This window comes from Amblyraja radiata, chromosome 1 (genome assembly GCF_010909765.2).
Source record: "Amblyraja radiata isolate CabotCenter1 chromosome 1, sAmbRad1.1.pri, whole genome shotgun sequence".
NCBI lineage: Eukaryota > Metazoa > Chordata > Chondrichthyes > Rajiformes > Rajidae > Amblyraja > Amblyraja radiata.
In genome coordinates, this window is record NC_045956.1 from 66,266,294 (window position 1) to 66,282,571 (window position 16,278).

The following is a 16,278-nucleotide window of genomic DNA, read 5'->3' on the forward strand; positions in this document are numbered from 1 at the left end:
CAATACAATCAGTTTTATTTGTCACATTGCACATAAAGTGCAAGTGAAATGAATTTGCCAGCTGGGGTACAATGATAAAGAACACACAAAAACACAATAAAAATTGAACACAAACATCCACCACAGCATTCATCACTGTGGTGGAAGGCACAACATTTGGCCAGTCTTCCTCCATTTCCCCCGTGGTCGTGACCTCAACCCTCCGCAGCCGCCGCTGCAGGCGTCCAGATGTTCAGACAAGGTAAAAAGTCCAGGTACGTCCAGAATCGGCTCTTCTCCATCGGAGAACTGTACTCCCTCTCAATATCTAGCCGACTATGATAGGGTCACCTCCAAACTTATAGATTGAGGTGGATTAGTATTTGGCTGCACAGTTAGTGTATAAGGAGTACACACCTCCACAGTATCGTCACAGTTCATTCCTCATGCCCAGCACCCTCTGTGTAACAAATTTGCCCCATAGATCTCTTTCAAATGTTTCCACTACCACCTTAAATTGTTACCCACTAATTTCTGTTATACTGGGTAAAAGACTGCAACCAATCTGTAGGGCAGCACGGTGGCGCAGCGGTAGAGTTGCTGCCTTACAGCACTTACAGGACCAGAGACCCGGGTTCGATCCTGGCTACGGGTGCTTGTCTGTATGGAGTTGAAATGTTCTCCCCGTGACCTGCGTGGGTTTTCTCCGAGAACTTCTGTTTGCTCCCATACTCCAAAGACGTACAGGTTTGTAGGTTAATTGGCTTAGTTTATATGTAAAAATTGCCCCCAATGTTAATGTGCGAGGATCGATCGTCGGTGCGGAATCGGTGGGGGCCGCAGGGCCTGTTTCCGCACTCTATCTCTTAACTAAACCAAACTAAACCTTATCCATGCCCCTCATAACTTCCATATGGTCACCGCTCAGGTTCCTATGTATCAGGGAAAAAAGCCCCAGCTATCCAGTCTCTCCTTATAACACAAACCCTCCTGTCCAAGTTACGCCCCTTGCAAAACATTTCTGTCCCCTTTGCGTCTTTAATACAAATCAAATCCCGTTGACTTTATTGTCATATGCACAATGCACTGCACGGCAAATCCTGCTTGCAGCATCACCACAGGCACATAGACTCAGGCAACATAAATTATACATAACTTACACATACATTTTGGAAGACCACAAAATGAAAAAAACAGTAAAAAACAATACTTTAGCACCTGGAGTTTTGTGTGCAATTTTGGTCTCCTAATTTGAGGAAGGACATTATTGCTATTGGGGGAGTGCAGCGTAGGTTCACCAGATTAATTCCCGGGATGACGGGTCTGACATATGATGAAATAATTAAACGACTGGGCATGTATTCGCTGGAATTTTGAAGGATGAGAGGCAATCTTATAGAAACATATAAAATTCTTAGAGGATTGGACAGGGTCGATGCAAGAAAAATGTTCCCGAGGTTGGGGGAGTCGAGAACCAGAGGTCACAGTTTAAGAATAAGGGGTAGGCCATATAGGACTGAGATGAGGAAAAACCTTTTCACCCAGAGAATTGCGAATCTGTGGAATTCTCTGCCACAGAAGGCAGTGGAGGCCAATTCACTGGATATTTTCATAAAAGAGAGTTAGATTTACCTCTCCGGGCTAAGGGAATGAAGGGATATGGGGAAAAAGCCAGAACGGGGTACTGATTTTGGATGATCAGCCATGATCATATTCAATGTCATTGCTGGATTGAAGAGCCGAATGGCCTACTTCTGCACCTATTTTCTATATCTATGTTTCTATGTTCAGTATAATATAAATAAGGAAAGAAGTGCATGGAAGAGATGGACTGTAGTGTTCAGTTGCCGAGGTGTAGGATTAGGATTGTGCAGGTCGATTCGAGAACCTGATAGTTGTAGGAAAGTTGCTTTTATGATTAGGCATAGGTAAATTATTGTCACATGTACCGAGGCACAGTGAAAAGCTTTGTTTTGATTAATCAAATCAGATAATGCTATAAATCAGATGCTGTACCTGGTGGGTTTCAGTATAAACCTTTATCTGCAGTTCCTTCCTACACACTGTACCTGGTGGTATTGAGCTTCTGGTCTCTGTACCTCATGCTCAGTGAGAAGAGGACAGTGCCCAGATGGTGGGGATCTTTGATAATAGATGCCCCTTTTTTGAGGCAGCACCTGGTGTAGATGCTTCCAACGGTGGGGAGGGTTGGGCCCATGTTGGACCAGGCTGAACTGCGCTGATGACATCCTTCCTATAGTTTGCCAAGTAATATGTAAGTGGTTGAGCTGAAACTCAGATCACTTCTTTCGATGCACGTGTGTAAATTTGTTTTTAGAACTTAATCACAGCTTTAATTACTGCTATGTAATGTAAAACTGTGCTTTGTAATAATTAAGTTTGCACTATTAGAATACACTTGGCCCCCTCTAGTGGTTTATGCAACGTTGTTTCTGGTTCACAGCTGTCCCTCAATTGTCCGGTGTTCCATTACATTTTGATTTCCTTGTCCATCTCTGAGGGAATCCTAAACTTGAACTAAGGATGAGAGAGTGACGGGAACTGGTATCTGAAATTCCTGTGATAATGTGAGGATAAACATTTTATGGTTAACGCTGCCTTGCAATGTTGCGGTGTAAAAGGCAATATCTATGACCGAGACCAGATACTGGCAGGCCTTCAACCTGCCTTGATAGTGACTAAATAAAAATGTCATCTTAAACCTTAAGTAAATTGTTTTTGTATATAGATAATGCATGAGTACTGTGATGTAATTACACAGATGATAGATTCTGAATTGCAGGCAATATGTTCTGAAATCTAAATTACATCTTCTGAAATATGGGCTGTATATTTTGAAATGCAAACTGTATATTATGAAGTATGTATTTAGTACTTAATTAAAATAGCAGATCAGCTCAACTTGCAGAAGTTGGTGGAATAGAATATTTTTCTTTCCCTGCTGCAGATGTTTGTTGAATTGACTGTAAATTATATCTGAGGAAGCATCTTGATGTCAAATTGAATGGTTCTGCCTGGAACTACGAACACCGACTGTGCAGTAAACACTTAGTTTTTATTTATACTGAAGCAACACATGCAGGATTCAGGAAAACTAATTTAAAGCAAAATGTGAAGGAAATACTTAACAGTACAGCTAACAGCCATGAAGAGAGAATAGCAGTTAACATTTTGCATCATCTTAGCTAATGGCAAGATTAAAAAAATAATGCAAATGTCATCAATCTGAAATAAAAACAGGAAAAGTGGAAACACTCAGCAGGTCAGATAGCATCTGTGGAAAGAAAAACATGTAACATGTAAAATTAAATATTGTTCATCATAATTATTCTGAAGAGCTGTCTCTGACGAAGGATATTCGACCCGAAAAGTTAACTCTTTCTCTTTACATGTATACTATCTAACCTGCTGAGTGTTTCTGCATTGCGGGTCTGATATCTGAACTTGTTGATCCTGTTTTTTTTCACTATGGATGCTGCTTGATCTCCTCAGTATTTACAGCACTTTCACCATTTCAAAAAAACATCTCAATAATGCTGCTTTTACTGATGGTGCATGGTTGCAATGAGTTACAGTATGCACAAAATGAAGGCCTTAACTTGATCCTTGGCATAATTTCAGCCTTAGCAACAACCTCAGTGAAAGTGAAATAGCAAGTCAGGTAGGATGCAGCTTTTGATCATTCTCAGCCATCAACCCCTGTTTGTGAGTGAGGGAACACTTTGCTTATTATTGATAATTAGGCCTGTGTTCACCCATTCTTCTCAATACATTTTAAAAAAAGCATGTTCAGACATGCATCTCCCTTTTACAAAGTACCTGTCGGCAGCCTTAACCCGACGAAGGTACCCAACTCTGCATCATGGCATTCCTGAAAGTTTAATGTCATGATATATGCCTTTGTGATGTCTGATCATATGCCAACAGAATATCGGATTTCATTTTACAAATGTTAATTTACTTGTATCATCGAATATCCATTATTTGTTTCATTCCAGCAGCTGTTCTGTGACAGGTTCCATGAACCATGAGGTTGTGAGGAAACAAAGAGGGGAAACTATGCAATGAAAAGGGAAAACCAATCTCTCCATCCATCACCTCAAATCCCCTTCCTCAAACTCTAATTTTTCCAATTCTTTAATGGGCCTGTCCCACTTAGGCAACTTTTTTAGGCGACTGCAGGAGACTATACAGTCACCACATGTTCGCGGGTGGTTGCCTGGGAGTCGCCTTCAAGGTCGTGAGGAGTTCCCGCATTCTGGGAACTAGTCGTGGCCTCATTATAGTCGCTGCAAATTTTTCAACATGTTGAAAAATTAGCGGCGACTAGAATGAAGCCCCCATGGAGAGTAGCGAGAATTCTTGTGCTGTAGGTGGGTCGCCAGGAGGTCCTAGTGGGTTGGTAGGAGGTCGATGGTTCTCGTAGGTTGTTGCCAGTGCTGACCGGTGAATTTCATTGGCTCATTGGGAAAAAAAAACATAAGCAGTAATTTCCAGAACCAAGGATAACCGACCGGTAATGTTAAATGTCCGCCGAGCTTCATAGCCGTGTATCTCTGGCTTCTTAAAAATTATCTCCACTCTTTCTCCCTCCTTCTCCCCCCCCCCCCTTTAAAGAACTTACTGTACATTGTGCTTTAGCCGTCTTAATTACAGTGCCAACATTCCTGTTCATCGCGGTGTGTGTCTGTATCACCTTGGCTTTGCACCGTGTGAATTTCACTCAGCTCTCCCCCCGCTTGCCCTGTCCCCCACCTGCATAACGGGCTGGTGAAGGAAGCGATGTGTGTGTGTTCCACTCTGACAGTTGTTGGTTTTTCAGTCGTGTGTGTGTTCCACTCTTGACAGTCGCTGGCAGTCGCCTGAAAAATCGACTAAGTGGGGCAGGCCCATAACTCTCTCAATCTTCCCAGCCATCACAATTTAATGTTCCTCTCCTTTTAAGATTTCATTTACTTCATTGGACAAGTCTTTCTGGTGACTTGAGCTCTTCCCTGACTCCATAGATTCCCATTTCAGAATTTACTGCTGAGAATCGGAGCAGTCACTGAATCCCCAACTCATATCTGCAACAGCTCCCCCACCGCCCAGTGGTGGGTGGAAGGATGACAACCACCCCATTCACCCGTCTGCCTGTCAACGCTCACCATAACAGATGTAAGATCTGCCTTCCTGAGAGTGAATCCATAAATAGCAACTGGCCCAAAAAGAGTCACCTGTGGTGTCAATTGGATCTGCGTGGAGCCAACGGCAGGAGTATTCACAGACATCTGTAACCTCTCACTATTCCACTGGGGGGGGGGGGGGGGGGGGGGGGCGTGCAATGGCTGACTCGCCAACGGTCTGTTTTGTCTTTTTCCTTCCTTGTGTTTTTAATTTGTTGTATAATGTACGTTTTAGTTTATCTTTAGTTTTGTGTTAGGTGGGGGAAACATTTTTTATCTCTTTCCTCGAAGGAGATGCAACATTTTCCATGTCATATCTCCGTCTGCACTGCGGCCTACATCGTGGAGCTGGCGGCCTCTTGCTGGGACCGTTTTTTTTACAAATACTTTTATTCATAAAACAAAAACAAACATACAGAGTATTAACACAATAAAAGGCTGCCTATATTGGCAGTTTACAAACAAACAAACAAACATCAAATTAATATATCACCAACTTTATCAATAATACACTCAACCTGCCGCGGCGACCAGCATTCACAAAGGCCTCCAGAGTCCCCATAGACACCTGAAGAGGGAACACGCGGTCACGGACGTAGGCCCGGAAAAGGGGCAGGTAGCCGACCCCACTGCGGCCTTGCTGGGACCTTGGGAGCTCCAACAGCGGGAGACTGCGGACCTTAACAATGTGAGCTTGCGTTCCCTGGTTAGAGACCGATTTCGGGAGCTACAAGCCGCAGTAGCTTCGACCACCCCGTGCGGGAGCTTCAATCGACCCGACATGGGAGCTTCGATTGTCGGCTGCGGCAGCTTCAATCGCCCCAACTGCGGATGGTTCGACTCCCCCGACCGCAGGAGAAAAGAAGATAAGACTTTATTGCCTTCCATCACAGTGGGGAATGGGGAGGAGCCCCTGTGCTGGATGTTTGTTAATTTTTTATGTAGTTGTTGCTTTTTTGAAATGACTGTATGGTAAACCATGTTCCTTGTATGTTGCAAAACATACTTAGCTAATAAATTACGATTATGATTCCATTCTGAGCTTTAGGAAAAACACTAAGTGTAATGCCAAAGAAAAGCAAGGTAGCATGCCTTAATGACTACTATCTAATTGTGGCTCCACCATTATGAAGTGCCTACAGACACTGGGGATGATACACAATAACTCCAGCCTCCCAGGCAACCTTGATTCACTGCAGAAGGGTTTCGGTCCGATACGTTGCCTTTTTCCTTCGCTCCATAGATGCTGCTGCACCCGCTGAGTTTCTCCAGCTTTTTTGTGTACCTTGATTCACTGCAGTTTGCTTTCAGTAGTTACAGGTAAACAGCAATCACCGTCTCCCTGGCCCAACACTCCACTCTGGAACATCGAGATAACATGGAGATATATATCAAACTCCTGTTTATTGTATGTAGCTCTGCCTTCAACACCATAATCCCATCCAAACTCCAGGGCCAAGGAGTCAGCACTCCATCTTCCAATGGATCCTTGACTTTCTAACACACATACCACACCTCCTCTTCAATAACTCTCAACATCCGGGCCCCACAAGAATGCGCTCGCAACTCCTCACAATACCCTCTCCGCACTCGCAGCCGTGAGACCAATTTCTGCTCTAACACCGTGTACATTTGCAAATGACACCACTGTTGTGGACCAGACCTTGAACAATGGTGAGACAGAGAAGGAGATCTCAGGTGTTAAAATAACAACCTCTCCCACAATGTCAGCAAGATGAAGGAGATAGTTACTGACTTCAGGAAGCACTATGGGGAATAGTGGAGATAGTGAGCTCAGTTACATGGTATCAAGACAACAATTTCTCCTTCAATGTCAGCAAGATGAAGGAGCTAGTTATTGACTTCAGGAAACATGGCAGAATACATGCCCCAATCAGCATCAATGGTGCTGAAGTGGAAATGTTTGCGAGCTTCTAGTTCAAGTTCCTAAGTGTAAATGTTACCAACAATCTGTCCTGGACCAACCACATTACAGCTGTGGCCAAAAAGGCACACCATGTCCTTAACATCATCAGATTTAGCCCATTTGGCATGTCAGCAACAACTCTTACCAATTTCAACAGATACACCATTGAAATCATGCTGTTGGGGTAGATCACAGCTTGGTTTGGGAACAGTTCTGCCAAACACTGCAAGAAATTGTAGAGACTAGTAATATGTAGCACAAGGAGCTAACATAATAAAATACCTTTTTCACCCCAGTCATTCGTTCCTCTCCACTCCTGACAGGCAGAAGGTACAAATGCTTGAAAGCACATACCACCAGACTCAGGCACAGTTTCTTCCCCTCTGTTACCAGATATCTGACCTGTTCTCGCATAGCTAGCATTTAGTCCCAATCCTCCAACCTACCTCATTGCGATCATTGCACTTTTACTCTGGAACTGTAATGCTACAATGCTAAAAACTATGCTCTGCACTCTAGTATTTTCCACTTTGAATAACCTATTATACTTGAGAAAGACACAAAATGCTGGAGTAACTCTGTGGGTCGGGCAGCATCTCTGGAAAAAGGAATAGGTGGTGTTTCGGGTCGAGACCCTTCTTCAGACTCCTTGTACTCCATTGTACATGTGTACAACTTGATTGAATAGTATTATCTGATTTAATTGGATAGCATACAAACAAAAAATGTTCACTGCAATTCAGTAAATGTGACTGAAATAAACCAATACCCACCAGGGTCACACCTTTCTGTAGCTAATCAACTTTGTTGAAAATATACAGTTTAATTTTGTTCTGATACCCAGCTGAGGAAATAAATATTTGGATTATTAAATAATTACTAACTAATTGTTCGTTCATGAAAATGCATTGAGGCAGGAAATTGAGGTAATGAATTCCCAGTTTGCTTGGGAAAATACTTACTCATATAATAGGATTTACTCATTGCAGGTATCTCTCTGTAATGCACTGACTTTGAAATGAATGTGAAGATCATTGTATTTGCAAAAGTTACACTTCCCTTCATTTTGGAGTCTCCAGGAGGTAAAGATTAATATCCTGGTAAACGGTAAAGATTGTCATAGGACTGTGTGACAAACGGTGTCATTGTTTTCTATTTCATTTTAAGGTTTTCAAAGATGTGCTTAAAAAAAGCAGTATGCAAAGAAATGGTTGGGTGCTGAGGTTATGATCAATTACCTCCAAATCATGGCCATTCAGGGCGGCCTGCACTGCCTGATCCCAAAACTGCTCTCTTCCTCTCGGTCCTAACTCCTTCCATTCCATTTTGATCTTTTCTTATTTTTTGTGGTGCAATTCAGTCACAATAGACAATAGACAATAGACAATAGTTGCAGGAGTAGGCCATTCGGCCCTTCGAGCCAGCACCGCCATTCAATGTGATCATGGCTGATCATCCCCAACCAGTAACCCCATTCCTGCCTTCTCCCCATATCCCCTGACTCCGCTATCTTTAAGAGCCCTATCTAGCTCCCTCTTGAAAGTATCCAGAGAACCGGCCTCCACCACCCTCTGAGGCAGAAAATTACACAGACTCACAACTCTCAGTGAGAAAAAGTGTTTCCTTGTCTCCATTCTAAATGGCTTACCCCTTATTCTTAAACTATGGCCCCTGGTTCTGGACTCCCCCAACATCGGGAACATCTTTTCTGCCTCTAGCTTGTCCAAACCCTTAATAATCTTATATGTTCCAATAAGATCGCCTCTCATCCTTCTAAACTCCAGAGTATACAAGCCCATTCTCTCAGCATATGACAGTCCCGCCATCCCGGCAATTAACCTTGTAAGCCTACGCTGCACTCCCTCAATAGCAAGAATGTCCTTCCTCGAATTAGGGCACCAAAACTGCACACAATACTCCAGGTGTGGTCTCACTAGGGCCCTATACAACATGCCATTCGCTTTCTTCACTGCCTATTGTACCTGAATGCTTACTTTCATTGACTGATGAACAAGGACCCCCAGATCCCGTTGTACTTCCCCTTTCCCAACTTGACACCATTTAGATAGTAATCTGCCTTCCTGTTTTTGCTACCAAAGTGGATAACCTCACATTTATCCGCATTAAACTGCATCTGCCATGCATCTGCCCACTCCCCCAACCTGTCCAAGTCACCCTGCATTCTCATAGCATCCTCCTCATAGTTCACACTGCCACCCAGCTTTGTGTCATCTGCAAATTTGTTAATGTTACTTTGAAATGATGCTGCAAATCCACTCCCTGAATGAAACTAGTATGTCTAAACGTGACGTTTACATTTGAAATGTACACTTGATTTTTCCTTTGAAAGGTTATCATGGGTCTACTTCCTTTTTCCAAAGTTTCTCACATTGTCTTTTCTTAATTTAATAAAAAAAACATTAAATGAATCCATTCAGCCCTAATAGATTGGATAAATTCTGGCCATAACATAATGAGCCACAAATCCTTGATGCAGAAAGTGACTGAGGGAAATCATCAAGCCAGGATGTGTTGCTTCATAGTGACAGGTAGCCAGCCATCTTGTAAATCAACATGGTAATTTGGGTGATGGTATCCAAGGACAGCTTTGTTCTGAAATTAATATCCAAAATGAGTCAGTGCCTTTAAACTAGATAATGACAGAAGTAAAAATGGAAACCTGCTCAAAACAGATTAAATTGTTTAAATTTAATTAATCATCTCTAAGATTTTATCCACAATGTGACCTTTTTACTTCCTTTCAGATCAGCATATTCATGACGCACTTATCCAACTATGGGAATGATCGACTGGGACTCTACACCTTTGTGAACTTGGCTAATTTTGTTCACTGCTGGACGAACCTGAAACTGCAGACGTTGCCTCCAGTGCAGCTGGCACACAAATACTTTGAGCTCTTTCCTGAGCAAAAGGAACCACTATGGCAGGTGTGGGCCTCACCTTTCTTAAAATGAGGGCAGATATCAGTGTTTTGCCGACATTTGCACATTGGTCTTTTTACCAAATGATGCTATACTTCTCAGGTATTCTTTACTTTGCTGGTAGCTCTATCTGCTTTTGATTGTCACCAAAAGGCTTTCATCATCTCTCCACATCCAAGATTAAGAGAAAAGATTAGTGCACAACAGCTATTGTAAGGAAGTAAAATTATCCATTCCCTGTCACGTGTTCCATTAGGAGCAACAGAGATTTGCTCTGCCCATGGACTCTGCTAGTGTTGATTTCTAACTTAATCTAGTCAATATTCAAGCAGTTGAATATTACGATGTTAGTTATTATTTGAGTTAATTCATAATGTGGCCAAATAACTCTTTGCAAACTGGTGGAACAAACATAAAAGTATTTCAGATATATCGCTTTGAGAACAATGCAATTTCACTGTAAAATGCTTACCAGCACTTTTGTGAACATGATCAGTGTCAGATGCTTGTTTGAAACTGATTCTTCATTTTGTCCAGAGGGAGGGACATGATACGTGCTTTAAATTCCATTGCCAGGTTTAAAGTTTGATTTATATTTTCGATTATTATCAATCACCCCAAAAGCTTACCATCATTTCACATGTTGATTTTTTTTCTTTCTAATAATGTCATGGCCATTAGACCCACTTCGTCTGTGCCAGATCTCTTAAAGAGCAACCTATTCATGCTGCCCAGGCCTTCGTCCCCAAGTCCATGCAATGTATTTTCTCTCCTTCAAGTACAGTAGAAGATGACGGGTCTGAATTCCTTGGATTGTGCTTGACCATTAGGAACATACTGGCTTCCAGGGGAACCATCCTTGTACCGATGCATCTTATTCTCTTTCACACATGCCTATCAATTCCTTTTTGATTCTTCTCACCATTAACCTACATTGAGAAGTAATTTTAAGTAGTTAATTCATCTATCAGCATGTCTTTGGAAATATGGGAGGAATAAGAAGCATCTGGAGGAAGCCCATTATATCAAGAAGAGGGCATGCACAGGTCAAGATCAAACCCAAGTCGTAGAGTTGTAGAGTACAGAAACAGGCCCTTGAGCTTGACTTATCAATGCAATGAGATACTCATTTATGCTAAACTCATTTGCTTGCATTTGGCCCATAACCTTTTCTTATCCATATACCTGACAAAATGTGTTTTAATTAAAGTAATTGCACCAGCCTCTACGACGTCCTCTGGCAGCTTGTTCTATCCAGCCGCCACCTTCTGTGTGAGAAACATTTTTGTTAAATATCCTCTAAGTAGTATCCCTCACACCTTAAACCTATAGAACTACCTAACTATAGACATTCCTACCCTGGGGAAAAGACTGTGACTATCTACCGTATCTATGCCCTCATAATTTTATAAACTTCCACAAGATCACCCGTCAGCCTATTCAATCTCTCCTTGTAATAGAGTCCCTGTAGTTGAGGGAATAGCGTTAACTACTGTGCCACCATGCCACATATCTTCTAGTATATTGCCTGTCAAACTCTTGATTTTTGTGTCTCCACTGTTAAGCTACTTTTGGACCTATTTCAATTACAGAACAAAAACACAATGTTTCCAGAGCAGGAAAACATATAGAAAAGTACATGGGAAGGAATTAATGTATTCCATGGTGATGTATAGGGGCTTTCCTATCTGTTCACCATTATTTTGATTTAAAATTAGTGCTGTTCATTGGGTAGATCTTAAAAACATTTTAGCAAGAGGTTAGATGCATATTGTTTTGATTTTGTGTACACATCTTTCTATTTGGAAACTCTGACTAATGTTGCCCACAACTATGAACTCAGTCAGCCTACAATAAACCCTGAGAAATCTACCATTTCAACATCATGTCAGATTTTCTTTTTGTTGCCAACAGAATCCATGTGATGATAAACGACACAAGGACATCTGGTCCAAAGAGAAAACCTGTGATCGTTTACCAAAATTTCTGGTGGTTGGGCCTCAAAAAACGGGTAAGGTTTAATGAAAAATGCTAATTTTATTCATATGAGCTATTGTCACATTCCATAAGTTGCATGGAGAACAATTAAACATTCAAAGGGTCCTGACCCGAAACGTTACCTGTGCATGGTCTTCAGGGATGCTGCCTGATCCACTGAGTTAGTCCAGTGCTCTGTGTCTCTTTTTAAAACATTGAAACTGTTGCATTAAGTTCATTGAAATGAGACATTGATCAGAAGATCAGAATTAGTAATTTCATGCTTATGTTCTTTAGGCATTAAACTGAGACCGAATAAACCATCACCTGGTTTTATGATATTTTGAGAGATGCAGAGCCATAAGCATGAAGGGGCAGGTGAATTGTCACAAAAGTTTCCCATAACTTTGGCAAAAGTGTTGGAGAATCATTTGGGCAAAGCCACAGCAGTACTTACACATTTTCCAGAATTTCTGCGCCTCTCCCATCATAATATTGATGATGATTGGGTGGATCCCTTCGAACTTCACATCTTCAAAGTAAACGAGTTTCAGCAGACTCCACAAATATGTCCTCCTCGCTCAGGGAACGTCATATTTTCATCTGAAGATCATGGGTCAGATCTTCTGTTGCTGTGAAACCACTGGCCACCTGCCCTGAGCCATTGCTGTTTCAGCAATGCCGTCAGCACGATGTTCCACTGGGAAACTAGCTCCCAGAATGTCGGTGTGCCCCAGGGCATCAGACCATACAGTTAGCCAGCATTCAGAATAGCTTTAACAGCTGGTGAGTCTCTGCCCTCTGACTCACAGGTTGCCAAAGCTGCCGGTGTGGTCTCACTCAGGATTCAGTCCCACTCAGGATGAACTGTATAAAACAAAATACTGTTCAAAATCTATCATCCTTTAGAATGCATATCCTTACACTAAGAATTGCTGTAAGTCGTTGAATCTAATCTAATTAAATAATGAAAATGCAACCATTGTCCTTTATCTGGGGAGCTGATGTGTTCTGTTTATTCGAATGAGAAGTCCCATGCTGGAGCAAGGTTTAACCCGGCACAGCCTGAAGAAAATTGCTCTGCCCCATTGGAGTTCATGAAGAGTTGTCTTGGAGCAGCACAAGGACACCCAGTAACCCGGCGCAAGGTATAGGATGCGATCACACATTCAAGCTGCACTTGCACTGTAAATGGTACCTTGCTTTAGAACATCTGGGTAAATTGCAGCATAGATGCTGCCACAGTGGGATGACTATCTCACCCTACATTGCATTTATGTGAATAAAGTTCCTTTTTGAAATAGATAGACTCCCCTTGTATTGTAGAAACTTGCACCATGGGTTGGGGGTGGTGCTGAATATCTGACTAAAGGACGCCACAATCTCAACACCAGAAAGTAGGACAAGGGGCAGTTCCCAGAATTCTTTCCACTCTTGCCTCGAGCTACCTCAGTTTCTGCAATCCAGGGCTAATTAATTCTTCGAGGGAGTCCATATAAAGCCACGTCTCCTTGGAACTCTCCAGAGGAGATTGTTGGCATGTATGGTGGTACATGAAATCTCAATCAAAGGAAACCAGTAAAAACAGAATCTGTTTCAAGAGGGAACTTTGGATAGGCACTTGTCAACGAATTGGCTCCATTTTTATTAGATGTACACCAAGGTAATCCTGTGGATGAGTAGTGTTGAAGGTCTTTCCAGCACAATCTGTCATTAATGTAGATAATCAAAACAATGGATTGGACAGTTTTAGTGGAAATATTTCCCACAGTTCTTGAAAGCTTCATCCTATCCCATCAATATTTGCACTATGTACAAATGACAAATAAAAGGTATTGTATTGTATTATTATTGTATTGTATTAAATGGCACAATTTACAAACTCTCAGATCCACATTCAATCAGGAGCCCAAGGCACACTCATCCACAGAACCATTTGATTGACTTCACTAGAATATAATATGAGTGAAAAATTAAGCTGTCAGTTTGAAATTGTGAATGTTCTCCCAAAGTTCAGACAGTTGGCTTCAGGATGGGTCCCATGATCCCATGGATCAGTACTTCCAGCTAGACATGTCCATAGCTGTATTTACCCAGAGCGATTGTTGTGGCATTGCAATTTGCCCAGTACATATGTTTTCAGTCTTTTAACTTTTTTTCAAATGTTTATTTTTTTATATTTTTTATTTTTTACAACATGTGCCAAGATATTCTGATTGTATATGTCAAAGACAATCACATACATTTACAACACTGAAAACGATGTCAGCCAGTACTTTGCAGGATTGGGTCAAAGCCATTCCATCAGCGCAGCTGGCTGCTTGTGCTCAGACAGCAGAATCCCTACGTTTCCCTGTAATGTCCAGGGCCTGATCTGATATATCCGAGGACATTGTCGGAAACCAGAGAGGAAATTGCAGGAGAGGAAGTCGTCCTTAAATACAGAAAACTGGAGGGTGGCAAATGTTGTATCTCTTTTCAAGAAGGACGGCAGGGAAAATGTTGGCAACTATAGGCCGGTGAGCTTAACATCTGTAGCTGGTAAGTTACTGGAGAGTACTCTGAGAGATAGGATATACAGACATTTGGATGGGCAAGGGCTGATTAGGGATAGTCAGCATGATTTTGTACGTGGGATGTCGTGTTTCACAAATCTGATCGATTTTTTTTGAAAACGTGACCAAAAAGGTTGATGAGGGCAGAGCTGTAGATGTTGTGTATGTCGACTTTAGTAAGGCGTTCGACACGGTTACGCATGGTAGGCTGCTCTGGAAGGCATGGGATCTAAGGAGAGATAGCTGAATGGATAGCAAATTGGCTCCATGGATGGAAGCAGAGGGTAATGGTGAGAAATTTCTCAGACTGGAAGCCTGTGACTAGTGGTGTGCTTCAGGGTTCAGTGCTGGGCCTGTTACTGTTCGTCATCTACATCAATGATTTGGATGAGAACAAACAGGGCAAGATTAGCAAGTTTGCTGATGATACAAATGTTAGTGGTTTTGCAGGTAGTGAAGATGGGTGTGAACGATTGCAGCAAGATCTGGATCGATTGGCCAGGTGGGCGGAGGAATGGTTGATGGAATTGAATACAGAGAAGTGTGAGGTGTTGCATTTTGGGACGTCGAACAAGGGCAGGACCTATTCAGTAAATGGTAGGCCTCTGGGTAGTGTTGTCGAGCAGAGGGATCTGGGAGTACCGGTGCATGGTTCCTTGAAGGTTGAGTTGCAGGTAGGTAAGGTGGTCAAAAAGACTTTGGCACATCAGTCATAGTATTGAGTATAGAAGTTGGGAGGTCATGTTGCAGTTGTATAAGACATTGGTGAGACCGCATTTAGAATATTGTGTTCAATTCTGGGCACCATGTCATAGGAAATATATTGTCAATCTTGAAAGGGTTCAGAAAGGATTTACAAGGATATTGCCAGGACAAGAGGGTGTGAACTATAGGGAAAGGTTGAGTACGCTGGGTCTCTATTCCATGGAGCGCAGGAGGATGAGGGGAGATCTTATAGAGGTATAGAAAATCAGGTGAGGATTAGATTGGATCTTTAGCCCATAGTAGAGGAATCGAGGACCAGAGGACAGAGGTTCAAGGTGAAGGGGAAAAGATTTAATCGGAACCTGAGGGGTAACTTTTTCATACAAAGGGTGGTGGATGTATCGAACAAGCTGCCTGAGGAAGTAGTTGAGGCTGGGATTAACCCTTTGTTTAAGAAACAGTTAGACAGGTATATGGATAGGACAGGTTTGGAGGGATATGGACCAAGCGCAGGCAAGTGGGACTAGTGTAGCTGGGACATTGTTGGCTGGTGTAGGTGAGTTGGGCGAAGGGCCTGTTTCCACACTGTATCACTCTATGACTATTGATGCATCAGAAACCAGTCTCCCAGCAGAGGTCAGCATCCTGGTCCAGGCACTGGTTACTGGTGACCTCAAGGAAGCCCAAGACCTGACTCAACCAGTGGTCCATATTTTTCAATTACCCACAGCATTTATTTATCAAATTAAATATTTTCCCGTAGTTTTTTTTTCTATAATATTGATTATGCTGACCACTATCAACAAATATGCAATACATTTGTATTTAGCAATTATCTTATTTCCAAACAATATCAGATGCACAGTTCTGGATGGTGCTCAAATAATGCTTGAAATATTCTCTATATTTACCTAAAAATGACTGAGTACAATATAAAGGACTAAATAAAACATTAACAATGACACACAGCTAAGGTTATTCTGTTTGGAGTACTAAACGTAATTGCT

General features: G+C 42.1%; 1 protein-coding gene across 4 annotated transcripts in view; it reads left to right on the forward strand.

Annotated features, from left to right (window-relative positions):
* Positions 1–16,278, forward strand: part of ndst3 (N-deacetylase and N-sulfotransferase 3) — an 873,812-nt gene that overhangs the window by 820,214 nt on the left and 37,320 nt on the right. For all 4 annotated transcript variants that reach the window (XM_033023461.1, XM_033023463.1, XM_033023460.1 and 1 more), the window contains 2 exons: positions 9,858–10,040; positions 11,949–12,045. In XM_033023461.1, coding sequence (XP_032879352.1) covers positions 9,858–10,040; positions 11,949–12,045 — 280 coding nt within the window. The remainder of the gene's footprint in view (positions 1–9,857; positions 10,041–11,948; positions 12,046–16,278) is intronic.